Below are 13,733 nucleotides of genomic sequence, written 5' to 3'. Positions count from 1 at the left end.
GTGTATATATATATATATATATATTATATATATATATATATATATAATATATATATATAAGGGTTGTCATTTTAAATATTAAATATATAATATAATAAATAACCTAATATATTATATATATATATATATATATATATGTATTATATATATTATATTATAAATATTGTCAAAAAGTATATATATATAATATATAAGGGTTGTCATTTTAAATATTAACTCTAATATATTTAATTAAAGACACTACACACAGCTGATGACAGTTTGAACATCTCCAGTTGACCTCCCAGGCAGCAGCATTGACCCCGGAAGTGTTTGGTGAACGGTTAAAAGCCAGTTGACGTCGCTAGCTAGCGTTAGCTCCTGTTAGCCGGTTCAGTCATTGTGCAGGATGGAGGTGACACGCAGAAGTAAGTACACAGCCTCATGTTACCCGCTCTAGCTTTACCTCGCTATATCCGTCGTGATAACGCAGAACAGACTAGTGACCTGATGTGTGTTTAAAACACACAGCGAGTCTTTTATCGCTCACACTGTGCTGCTGCTGCTAGCTGCGAGGCTAATGCTGGCTAGCACGCTTTCCTCATGATGTTAACACACTTCACCTGTTTCAGACTATAAAGACAGCTTAAACACGGTGTACAGCGCCATAGAGGAGGCGGACTTCCTCGCCATCGATGGAGAGTTTTCAGGTAACTGTGTTTGTAGAGTTATAGCAGAGATTAACATTGAAGTAGTCAAAGCTGTGTGGATGAATTGTGACATGTGTTGATGTGTGTTTTCAGGGATAAGCGATGGTCCTAATGTGAGTGCACTCACCAACGGGCTGGACACACCAGAGGAGAGATACACCAAGCTTAAAAAGGTGAGGAATGACTGCACAGCTTCATAAATGCATCCTGCTTTCCCTCCATATAGTCCAGTTTACTGTCATTTAAACGCATGCACTATCTGCAACCATCCTGGACTCTAACCACTGCTGCACTTTACACTATACATCCTATATTCCACTTTAAAGACTGCACATATTACATTTATGTATTGCACATACTACATTTATTTATTGACGGACTGCACACACTATGTTCACCCATTCACTCTGTATGTTTTATATCTCTATGACCATTTTTCTATTTCTCAGTTCAGTGATTCAGAGTGTCCTGCAGTACAGCCTGGCTCAGTAGTATATCTGTAAAACTTAAAACTAAACTTTATAGCCAAATCAATATCTGCTTTAAGATCATTGGCCAACCTGTGGCAGCCTCCTTTCAAGCAGCTCACAACAAGAGCATGCTCAGACTTGCCAACAGCATCTCTTCTGATCCCTTACATGTTTTAAATGGGGAATATCAACTTTTGCCCTCCATGAGGCGATTCAGAGTCCCTACATTTGTTCATCAGTCCATCTTGTTGCTAAATAATAATTAATGTGCTGCTAAAGACTTGTAAATCCAGAGGACAGATGGTAATTTTGTAATGGGTTATGTATGAATAATGGTGATGTGTTTAGTTTTTTTGTCTGATGGGTCTTACTTGTCTGTCTGTTTATGGTAACAGTATATCTATTGGATGTGTATTTTTTCTCAAACTGAGCTGCCTATGGATGCAAAATTAATTTCAGTTCAAACTGACAATGAAGTTGTATTGTTTTTATAATTTTTGTATACCTTTACCTCTCCTGTGTTTCACTCTGTTTGCTGATGTTGCTGCTCTGACACCTGAATTTTCCTCCAGGGATTAATAAAGGTTCTTCTTATCTTAACTCTCTCTCTTTGTGTCCCACTCAGCACTCCATGGACTTTCTGCTGTTCCAGTTTGGATTATGTACATTCAAGTACGACCAGACAAAGTCAAAGTGAGTCATATCTGCTCACAAATGCATCACTTTAGATCTGATATTGATATTTGGTGACAAATTATGAAGTACTGTCTCCCAAAGGACTCACCAACACTGGTATCTATCTACCCAATTAAATATAACATTTGAAGACCAAATTGGTTCATTGTCAGGTACATAGGGGAAAAAGCCGACTTATTGTGAGTTGTCAGTTTTTGGACTCTGTACCTGGACAAAATAAATGTGTGTTTTCACACTGAAAAATAACAATATTCTTTATACCATCTCCCCATTTAATCAAGGTTTAAAAGCTGGAGGCTCCCAGGACCTCCAGGCTTACTGTGTGCTAATTTTTTTGCAAATATGCAACACTAATGGGGGCCTTAGGTGGTTCCTGCTTTGTTTAAAAAAAAAAAAAAATATGACTTGCTCCCGCACACACTTTTCTCTGCTTTATTAGTCAACGTTTCAGTCAACAAGGACATTCATCAGGACATTGAGTTAAGTAATGTTTAATGTCCTGATGAAGGTCCTTGTTGCCTGAAACGTTGACTAGTAAAGCAGAGAAAAGTGAGTGCGGGAGCAAGTAATTTTGTGAAAAAGTACATATTGGAGGTTATCTACTCCCAGCACCACAAACAATTTTGAGAATGTGCATGTTTTCCTCTCCTTGAAGGTTCCTGCTTTGTTACCAGATCTTGAGGCCCAGATGGTCCCGATGTCAAAATCTAGCCTTGACCCATCGTTTATTCAAATTTAGACTTTTATGATCTTTATTTTTAATTTATGTGTTTTAATCAAATCAATCCGCAGCAAATCAGGGCCGGGTATGATTTTAGCGTAGAAAAATCGTGGGGTTAATGGCAGCTAATTTTTGCCCCCGTAATCCAGCCGACTAAGTCTTGATGTTAAACACATTTTATCATCTATTTGAATTTCAATTTAAAATGGTCCAAACTAGCGCTGCTCCCTCTTAGTCGATTAGTTAACTAATTGGCCGTTTTGTTCTTAGTCAACCAAGATTTCTTTAGTCAATTACTCTTTTTTATGCTTTTCATTTCTTTTTCCTTATTTGTTGAGAAACTCAGATTTGTTGATTAAATTAACTAAATCGATTAGTCCACAAAATCATATGAGTGTTCGTTGACGAAGGATTTCTTTAGTCGAGGACAGCCCTAGTCCAAACAAGTAACAGTTTACAGAGATTTCCCCCAATGCCGTCGATACATTTTATTCAAAAACATTTGCCAACTAGATGATGATGATAATGGAAGTGATCCATCTTTTGTGACTCGCACGCAGGTTATTTTAATAAACTCCCCGCAGCTGGAATGATTTCACTAATCTTTATTGTTCTGTGTCCTGTCTTCCCATCTCTGCAGATATATCACAAAGCCTTTTAATTTTTATATATTCCCCAAACCGTTCAACAGGACGTCCCCTGACCTAAAGTTCATCTGTCAAGTAAGTCAGCGTTGCTGCTCAGGGTCATTTGGTTGGATCGCTTCAGTGTGAACTGAGATAAATTAGTTTTAATAGTGACAATGATTTGGATGCTTTATAAATGATTGTTCTGTAAAAAGATGTTGTTTTTTTGAAAGTTGTGAAAATGGAAATCATCTTTGTCATTTCAGAGTTCCAGTATTGATTTCTTGGCCAGTCAGGGATTTGACTTCAACAAGGTGTTCTGTCATGGTGAGTATCCCGCAGAGTGACCGTGACATACCCTTTTTGTCTCATGATGTGTAGTGCTTGGGACCTAACCTCAATATTTGACTATTGACAAAGAGATTATAGCACCAAATATTAAACTTTTATGGAAGTCGATAGTGAATGCTTGGTCAGTTTCTTTATCAATTCTTAGATTATTATCTCTTGGTTTTTAAATGAAAATCTTGTTCTAAACTATTTTAAACATTACCCAACTTCAGTGTTGGGTTAGGAGTCATCTGTCCTACTGGGACAGCTGGTTCCAGCAGGTCCTCTTCACTCAGACTTGTGATACTGGTCCTTTTTGCTAGCCTGGATCTAGACTTCTGAATCTGCCCACAAAATGGCAATTCAGTCTGATTATTAGGCTAGTCTTTGCATGACTTTTACAGTCTGATGGTCAGTCTTTATTCAACACTGGTGTCTGCTGTAGGTAGAGGCTAGGACTGCACATTAATCAAAATTTTATCTAAATCACAATATGGCCTACATCAGTTTTCAAATCGCAGGAGGTGCAATATTTAAGACGAAATGTGTTTCAAAATACCATTTTAAATTAAATATTGTGGTGCTGCAGAGATCTCATGGCCTACACATCATATTTTACAGACTTAAGAAAACATCTTTGTTTGGTACAGATCCCTGCAAAAATCACACCACAATCATTTTAATATTTTTCAATGAAAATGAGCTTAATGATGTTAAAATGATTATTCCCTCAAATATCGCAAATTGCATTGCAATCTCAATATCAGTCAAAATAATCAGAATTAGATATTTTTCAAAATGGCTCAGCCTTAGTAAAAGGTTATGCTGTCGCTTATATTCACTCCTCCGAAAATGTAACTACACATAAAAGCTATGCAGGTTTAGCGGAGCCTGTGAAAGATGTTAATGTTGTTCTCTTGTATTTCCCATTTATTTTCCCAAAGCTGGTGAGGTTCTTGAGTGTTTGTTTTTTTTATGCAAGAAAACTGCTGCTCAACAAATTGCGTTCTCATCTTGCAGTGTTCATTGCAGTCGTCTGTAGGACAGTGAATGTGTTGAGCCACCATAGAACTTCGGGTTACTAGGAAGACGTAAATTTGTGACTTGTCTGGTTTTCAAAGGAATCCCATACCTAAACCAAGAAGAGGAAGCCCAGCTGAGGGAGCAGACGGAGGAGCGGAGAAATCAACATGCTAACGGTGTCGGGACGCCATCCTTCATCTCCCCATCCTCCAAAGGCCCTGCACACGTACCTGAGGAACACAAAGACTTCATCAACAGGGTGATGTAAGTGTTACAGTACATATGGAGTACTTTTTGTGTGTAAAACATGTACACTTAAGGCAATAAGGGGGCTCTTGTTTCAGACTACGAGCTGTGGGTACTGACAGGGTTGTGTGTGATGTTTTGCATGGTGGTAGCAGCTTAGTTGTTTCACACTAATATGAGCAGGCTGAGGTGGCTTACCCCCTGGTTACCTTTCCTTGGGGGTATGTTTTGGGCATGGCCGACTGGAAGGAGACCCCATCATTTACCCAGGATTTGCTGGAGCCCATTTCCCTCTGGACAAAAAACCCAATAACACCCACCAACATGTGGCTTTTGCCTTCAGTGGGAAATGTTACAGCATTCATTCCCAGAACAAATGACTCTGCAGTAGTCACGGGTATTTATCGGCACCTGCTTCTATCGACAGTGATGGAAACATGACACCCGGATGGACACGCTAATTTTCTGGTGTGCTGCTCATTGAAATTAATATAATAAATAAAATCAACTGGGATTTGGACAATTTTTTAATATACAAAACATACAGTTAATATCCTCTCCTCAAAGCCACCAGACTCCAGTCAGATAACAATCATTTTACCTTGCTGATCATTGTAAAACCTCATTCAAACTTCACCGTCTTTGTTAGTCTTTCTATTGTTCCAACAATCCCCAGCTGTGGTTTGAGAGACCGAATAAGTAACCGATATAAGAAAAGAAGTAACCACTGTAACATTTTCACTGTTTATTAACCCTGCTTCTGCAGTGGGCTTCTGGGAGAAAAAAGGTCACTGCAGCGGTACGGCATACTTGCAATGAGAATGGATTTAAGCGTGTTTTAACCTGCATATATGGGCTAATTTTGGTGGGAAAAGGGTATAGGAGTCACATGGGAGGGACCTTACCTCTTAGTTGGTTTTGGCATAACTGTCACTTCTACTGTTTTCCTTACAGAGGGAAGGTTGAAGCCCTCTTCACTAACTCTGAGAAGACAATTGACTTGGATCCATGTACCGGGTAATCTAGCCCTTCTCTCAAAATATCACACCTACTCTAAATATGTATTCATCATGTACATTTTGTATTTTTCCATTATTAATACTTGTATTTCCTTACCAGGTTTCAGAGAAAGCTGATATACCAGACACTGAACTGGAAGTGAGTAATCTTTATCGCAATTATTGTTTTGTTTTTTTGTGTTGGATTGAAGGAGATTAAGATTGGTCTTTTTTTCCCCAGGTTTCCCAAGGGGCTTCATGTGGAAACTGTGGAAACAGAAAAGGTAAGAACACATTTTATGTCAACCAATTTGGCCTTCTGTTTTTGTTTGGAATATGTAAAATATTGATTGTAAGTTGTGTATGTGTGCAGAAGGAGCGATTCATCCAGATCAGCAGAGTAGATGACGAGGAGAGGAAGAGGAGGGAGCAGCAGAAACAGGAGAGAGAGCAGGTGAGTCTGGGGTTCAAGATGGACATTTAAATGAAAGTGTCGCATTCTTGTCTTAATTGTGCGGAGTATACTGAACATAGGAAAACATAAAGATACACTATGCTTTTATTAAATCTAATATTTTTGCCCCACACTTCTCTATCGCCAACAGGAGGAGCTAAATGATGCTGTTGGCTTCTCCAGAGTCATCCACGCCATCTCTAAATCTGTGAGTCAACTTTTTTTCAAACTGGAAATTGGCTCCAAATTGTTGAATTGTATTTTATATGAATTACTTGGCAGTTGGAATACATTTCTCATGTTTAATTGCACTAACCTTGAATCTTTCTGTTGGCAATTCAAGTTTTTTTTCTTGTGTTTTTTAAATATTTTGTTTTTGGAAAATCTAACCCATTTCATCGGACACACAGGGTAAACTCGTGGTTGGCCACAACATGCTGTTGGATGTGATGCACACCATTCACCAGTTCTACTGCCCTCTGCCAGAGGTAAAAGCTAAGATATGGAGCCTTTTTCGGCTTCCTGAAATGGCAGTTTATTGCTAAGTAATGTGATTTATGAGTGATTTATGCTTTTTTTTTTTTTTTTCTTCAGGATCTTCAAGACTTCAAAGAGGTCACAATGTGTGTCTTCCCAAGGTAATATTCCTCTGCTTTGCTAAATGTGGTTACTTGTCTTCACAACAGATGCTTTTCTGTACTTTCTGTTGTTCAATCAACACATTAATGGTCATCTATCCACTTGCAGAATTCTGGACACAAAGTTGATGGCCACCACTCAGCCTTTTAAGGTAAAGGATCTCGGCGCTGTAGAATACCAGGGACACCAATTTGTTAGTGATTGAGATATTTAGATTTAAAAAATGTTCAAGTTGTATTACTGGTCAGAGCACCAAGCAAACAAGTAGCTGTAAAGTACATCCCAACGTTTTATTCTAGATTTTGTCTTTTAATATATTTTGATAATATCTAAAACGGATGAGTTTTATTTTACGTTTGTGTTTCAGGAGCTGATCAATAACACGTCTCTGGCCGAGTTGGAGAAGCAGGTGAAGGAGAGCCCCTTCAAGTCACCACAAGTTGGTAAGTAAATATGCTAATATTTGTGTGAACCACTCTCAACCTACAAAATCCTGCCGACACCTTTTTGTTATCTTTGTACGGTTCACTTTCAGAAACGGCAGAGGGGTTCCACAGTTATGACACAGCCCAGGAGCAGCTCCACGAGGCCGGGTACGATGCCTACATCACTGGCCTCTGTTTCGTCTCGATGGCCAACTACCTGGGTAATGCACACAGTCACACCGATCCTGTTTGTAAAGAAAACAATGACTAAATACCTGTTGTTTAACGTGGTCTGCTCGACACTCTCTTTACAGGCTCTTTCTTGACTCCACCTAAAGCGTACATCTCTGCTCACTCCAAACTAGTTGAGCCTTTCTTCAACAAGTAAGAGATGCACTCGAATTTACTGTATTTGTAGTTTTTTTTTTTTTTTTTTATTAACTGCTAAAAACATTTTTAAAAGATGCATATACTTCTGATTTTTGTTCTCAAGGCTTTTCCTGATGAGGATAATAGATATTCCCTACCTCAACATCACAGGACCAGATTGTGAGTACGATAATGTAGCACAGCAGAGCTACTGTATATGTCAGGATTGTTGAATTGCCTACATGCCTGCAAATCTTGCCAAATTTAAGTAGTAGCACCATGGAGCAATGTTTTTACGAGTAGGTCCCTGTTTTGTTTGTACTGTGCACAACAATCCACATTCCTGCCACCAGATTAGTGGCAAAGAAACTAAACAAAAGCAGTGAAGAAGAGCAGCAATTATGGATGTAAACTGCACAATTTTAGAATATATTTAAAAATCTGCTTTTCAAATGTAATAAGGAAGGAAATGCATTCATGTTTTTCAGGCACCAAAGGATGTAGATGTGCCTTTTGGTGGGAGACAAAATGTTTAGCACGAGGGGCAGGAAAATACCAAAACAAAGTCAAAGGCCATACTATTAAACTTAGATGTGTATAACATGACAGCAAGCGAACGCCCGACTATCGCTTAACATTGGACGCTCTCCGTCCACACTGAATCCATTAAATACGCACTTCTGTTACGTCATGTAAACAAACCATGTACCTATCAGCTGTGTATCGCTTTCAACGCGAGCGACAGGAATAAATAGAAACAGGCCGTCCAACAAATGTTCAGCTCAAAATTGTGCACTTTGCAGCGTCGCTCGCAGCCAGTGAGGTCATTCCAATAGAAAACAATGCAATCAAGGTGATTTTGTGGCTGATGCTCGCTCACGTCACATTCAGTTAGGACACAGTGTTAGCCTGCCAGGGCTTTAAACCAGCCACTTAACTTCAGCGTTTGATTTTCTTGACTACTATCGCCACTTCTCCACCTCAACTGTTGCTGTTGTTCCTACAGTGCAACCTAAAAGAGACCATGTCCTGTATGTCACCTTCCCAAAAGAATGGAAGACCAGTGACCTCTACCAGCTCTTTAGTGCCTTTGGTAAGACATGATTTTTCCTGTATAATTCTGCTTGCACACAGGTATGACCCATTGTTTATCACTCACTTTCTACTTCCTGTTATCCACTCAGGAAACATCCAGGTTTCCTGGATCGACGACATGTCAGCATTTGTGTCACTAAGTCAGACGGACCAGGTACAGATAGGTGAGTTTCTCAAACACACGCACATACCAGGCTGGATAAAAAGTGTTGCTGCAATCTGTTAACGTCTTTGTCTCGTCACGCAGCTATGAACACCAGCCGCTATGCAGAGAGCTACAGGATCCAGACGTATGCAGAGTACATCCAGGGTAAGCAGCAGGACAAGGAGAAGCTCGGCCCAACGCCCAAATCTTGGGGAGAGGACGGCTGGGTGAAACCTCCCTACACCTCCGCTTCTTCTGTTAGTTTTGGATATCACAGGTAAACGTGCGCTGCTGATATGCGTTGCATTTTCAACATAACATACCATGCATTTACCTCTCGCCTTGGGAGGTTTTGCAGGTGTCCACAGTTTTCTATTTACATTGATGCCTGTTTTTTGTTGTTGTAGGGGTTTGAGGAAACGCAGCATCAGTCCCGTTCTCGGAGAGCAGGGGATCGGAGACAATCAAGTTACAGACGGCTGGAGCCACTACTCGTACCCGGATGGCACCGGCAGCAAGAAGATGAAAACTGATGGTGTGTGAACGCTGCAGTGTGGTAACATGCAGCCAAGAAAAGTAGTTGGCAGAGATACAGCGTTGCCCTGAGAGAGAGAGGCAAGGTGGCATTGTGAATAATCATCACAACTGTTGAGATTAACTATCCAGGAACTCTGGGTAATTTGTTTAACATCAGATTAATTTTTCAGATAGATTTTATGCTACCTGCTGCAGAATGGACAGGTCGGATGCACATCTGGATAGTTTTGCATTTCCTTTCAAAATGGGGAAAAACTGAGAACATGCAAAGTAATTTCAATTATGCATATATCTTATTTTTTTGGGATGAACATTAAATAACAGTAACAAGTATATTTGCTGGATTCATTTGTATCTGATATTGTAATTTGAGTCATAAATGATGGCTTTTTTTTTTTCTTCCAGTTGTGCTTTTTGTAGTCTCAAGATGGGACCAAGTTATTGACAAAGAAATCAATGGAAAATTGACATGTAATTTTCCCCCATATGTCTTGGTTTTAAAGTTGCTAAGGACAAGCCCTACCAGCATTGAGTGTATCCTTCCTAATTTTATGCTTAAGTGTGTATATATGCTGTATAAGGAGGTCTAATTAAGGCTCTCATTCACTGGTCGTCATTGTGTTTCCCAGACAAAAGTGGACACGCAAATGCAGAAGCTATCGAGAGCAAGACCTCAGAAGGATGGCTAAAGACGGCGTAAGTAAAAATGGAGGCGATTGTTGATGCTGTCTCTTTTATTCTATTTGCTGCGAGTCAAGTCTCTAAACGGTTTCTGTGCCCTGCAGAGATGCATCAGATTCAGCGGGGTCGAGTCCAGTCCCGGGTGATAAGGAGGAGGAAAGTCCTGCAGGCAATGATGCTGAGGGGACGGTCACCTGGCAACAAGCTCCGACGGTCCCCGGGAGGAAAGGTCAAAAGAGCAAGAAAAAGAAGTCTGAAGGTGCGTTTGTCAGTGTGAGGGCGGATACACACTTTGAATGACAGTTCAAACACTCAATAAGAGGGTTGATGTCTAAGAAATCCTCTTTCATCATATTTATATAGTTTTGTTCATTATCAGAAGTTATCCAGTGACTATTATCTGTACAGTCATGGTTACAGTTCACTGCTAGGAACTAATGCAGCATGACTCGTCGTAATGTTGATTCATAAAATGTAAAGAAATAATGGCCACAATCAGCAGGACTGAGGCGAAGCTTACAGCTAACTCACTTCCTGTTTGCATCACCCAAAGCATGAAGGGAACCGTAGTGTCAAAACTCGTATCCCAAATAAAAATAAGACAAAGCAATAGTGTTTTTAAATTAATGAATATTAAGGTAATATGTATACATGTCAACGGATTAGCAACTTTAAAATTTGTTTCCACTGCCCCCAGTTTGCCAGAAACTCAGTTATTGCAGGTTTAATCTTGATTTGTTAAAAACAATCAATGCATTTTTTTTAATTTTTTTTTTTAGATTAGTAAGGTTCAGAATGTCCCATCAACATGGTTCTTATGTCGAAGCGACCTTGGCACTCGTGGCGATCCATTCATATACAGAACAGATGTTTGTGATGTGTTGAAAACATGTGGACATGCAGGCAAAACTGAAACAACTTGACATTGTGCAAAGCAAGAACATGTATACTACCATTGACATGTCAATGGTACATGTTTTCTACACGATTATAACGTTTCAGGTGGGAAGAAATTCTTTGTAACATAAGTCAACATGTCACGGAATATGTTGACTGATTGGCTGCGTGTCCTCTCTGGCTGTACTATGCCGCTAAAAGTTTAAACTCTTCCCAACTTTTGTTTGGCTGCACTTTGCTGCAGAGTCAAAGGGCCACAGCAGCTTTTCATAGACATTGCAAGGCAGCTGCTCTGGTATGAATGCGGCGATATGTTATCTGCAACCGTCAGCCAAACAACCGGCGATTGCAGATATATTCTCACAGGTTTTAGCGCTCATGGCAGCTGTCCGCTGAGCTGCGGCTTTCACTCGTTTTTTGGAGGCAGACCATTAAATTGGCAAAAGAAAAATGAAAATCACCCCAAAAAAAAAACAACCGGCAATGTACTCAGCCAATCACCGATAGCTGATATGTTTGTTCAATCGCCCAACCCTAGACTGTACCAAGACTTGTAAACAAAGGGAATCAAAACTGAGTAAAAAGCCATGGGTTCAAGAGATTAAATGTACCATTGTTAAGATTTCAGTATAACTTGCAAATGAAGATACTGGAAGCTGCAGTTCTTGTTCTCATCTTTACCGGTTTGTCCCCTCTCCTTGTACAGGGGCTGAATCTGCAACATCGCTGTTTGAGGTGCCAGAAGTCTGGTAGCGAGAGGTGAGGAGTGGAGAGGCCACTGTCCCACAATGAGCTCCTGCTTAAGAGTCTCTTCCTAAGCACTTGGGTCGCTCTCCTGTAAGGTTGTACATCACTGGGAGTGGTGCACGCCCTAAATTCATTCGTTCACTCAGCAGCTGTGGAATCCGTGTCCAAAGCTACCAGCCAAGCCTCTTGACTGAACTATTGAAAGAGAGAACACAAGCCATAACGACAGCTGCCATATTTTGATCTTATATCAGAGGAGCAGGCAACTCTTTTGGGTAAACACACACACACACACACACACACACACACACGCTCTTCACTAGAATCTTAAAATCTTTAACTCCAGAAATGTTGATTTATTCTGTGTTCAGACTGGAATCTGCCACCACAGTCATGCCGTCACATTGAAATGATTTTAAATGGCCCCGTCACCTCCAAACAGTCTTATATTTTGTGAGCGAGTTTGTGCATGTGAGGGAGATGTACATTTTCTCCTGTCTCTGTATCCCTGTGAATCCGTTTTCATAAAATACCACCGGACAGGTTCTGTAGTTTACAACGTCTGGGTTATTTAGTTATTTTTAATGCAGTCAAATATTTTTTTTTTTTTTCCATTTTAAAACAAGTTCTATCAACTTCCCCAGTTTTATCAAAACTATATAAGCTTATCAATGATAATGTGATGTTTATTATTGGTGGCATTCTGATCCTTTATGAGAGGTGCTTGTTTTCGTTTTGTACAGTTGTTTTTCTTTACCTTTTTTTGTGTTTAATGTTTTGTAACTGTGTCAATCTGCAACATTGTCAAAGTATGTTTTAATGCAAAAGGTGTAAACGTTAAGAAGACGTATACATTTTTGTATAAGATAAAGTTTAAAAATACTGAAAATATTTCCTTGGAAAGGGAAAAAAATTAAAGAATGTTTCTTAGTATCTTTTGTTTTCTGTCTTTTCTGTTCCCAAACTCACCTCCGTTGACCTGAGGGGCATTCGCCACACATTGTCATTACACTGTACATGGCACACTTAAAGCACAATTTTTTGCTTTAAAAAATCTAGCCCGTGACGGGAGACTTTGACCAATCACGGGTCATTTCAGAGAGAGAACGTTCCTATTGGCTGTGCTCCGGTCACTTTGCGTTCCTTCACCAGATTTCACAATGGCGGTGGTGTCACAAACTTTCTCATTTTACAGCTAAACCGTACACTACAAGATGATTCTGAAAACATTTGAGGCGAGAAATAGGCATTAGTGTAACATAATATAGCATTAATGTCATTAGTAACGTCAGTGCTTTTCCTACTATGACGACTCAAATCATCAACTGTGATGAAGAAAGGCCTAATTAGTTCCTGGAACAAAAAGGAAAAAGACAACGTTTGACATTAAAACACATTTAATGGTACAGTATCAAAATGCAAACATCCTGTATTGTAAAAACAGCTAATAATTAATATATATATATATATATTTATCTCCTTGTTTAAGGTGATATTATAATAATAAAACCCAACATGGTGTTTGATACGTGTGTCTTTGGGTTCACAGTCACCTCATGAAACTGCCGTCTTATCATCTTCTTCCAGAACAAACTGTATCTGGAAGACTTTCAAACTCCACCTCAACATGTGTTATGATTAAAGAGTTATGTGCCAAGTCTGACTTTCATGAGCGCACTCATAACCAACTGATTCTGTTAGTTTCCCATTAAGAGACAAACCAAGAGCCAAAATGCAAACAATGATCACTGTGGAGAATAAATAATTTGGTACCAAAGGCAGATGTTAATTTGTTGCTTTGATTATTTCAAGGCCACACAAAGTATTTTACAAGTACTGTATTTGACTTAAAAACGTTCCTTTATATCAATTTGCCAAATAGAAAAGTGTAGACATTCAACTCTCAGCTCTTTCAGTAAAAAAAACAAGTCTGAGGTAAAGAGAA

At 39.4% G+C, this 13,733-nt stretch overlaps 1 protein-coding gene across 1 annotated transcript; it reads left to right on the top strand.

Moving 5' to 3' along the window:
* The first annotated feature begins 270 nt into the window (after positions 1-270).
* parn (poly(A)-specific ribonuclease (deadenylation nuclease)) lies at positions 271-12,721 on the top strand. Its single transcript, XM_037765128.1, has 26 exons — positions 271-407; positions 612-689; positions 783-862; positions 1,785-1,852; positions 3,217-3,298; positions 3,469-3,529; positions 4,654-4,819; positions 5,756-5,818; positions 5,921-5,959; positions 6,041-6,083; positions 6,173-6,253; positions 6,405-6,461; positions 6,664-6,741; positions 6,848-6,891; positions 7,001-7,043; positions 7,260-7,335; positions 7,428-7,538; positions 7,632-7,701; positions 7,811-7,866; positions 8,693-8,779; positions 8,871-8,945; positions 9,029-9,203; positions 9,334-9,461; positions 10,093-10,159; positions 10,249-10,403; positions 11,748-12,721. Exons 1-26 carry the CDS (start codon positions 389-391, stop codon positions 11,792-11,794), a joined length of 2,049 nt encoding a protein of 682 aa, XP_037621056.1. The 5' UTR covers positions 271-388; the 3' UTR covers positions 11,795-12,721.
* Positions 12,722-13,733: the final 1,012 nt, after the last annotated feature.

Source organism: Sebastes umbrosus, chromosome 3 (genome assembly GCF_015220745.1).
Source record: "Sebastes umbrosus isolate fSebUmb1 chromosome 3, fSebUmb1.pri, whole genome shotgun sequence".
Taxonomy (NCBI): domain Eukaryota; kingdom Metazoa; phylum Chordata; class Actinopteri; order Perciformes; family Sebastidae; genus Sebastes; species Sebastes umbrosus.
Note: the sequence above shows the minus strand (reverse complement) of the source record. Positions and strands in the feature narration are given on the sequence as shown.

Bases quoted from the DNA above. Each gene is read 5' to 3' on its own strand.
- parn (XM_037765128.1), top strand. The intron at 6,892-7,000 runs GTAATATTCCTC...ATCCACTTGCAG, and splicing joins ACAATGTGTGTCTTCCCAAG to AATTCTGGACACAAAGTTGA. The intron at 7,867-8,692 runs GTGAGTACGATA...TTGTTCCTACAG, and splicing joins CAACATCACAGGACCAGATT to TGCAACCTAAAAGAGACCAT.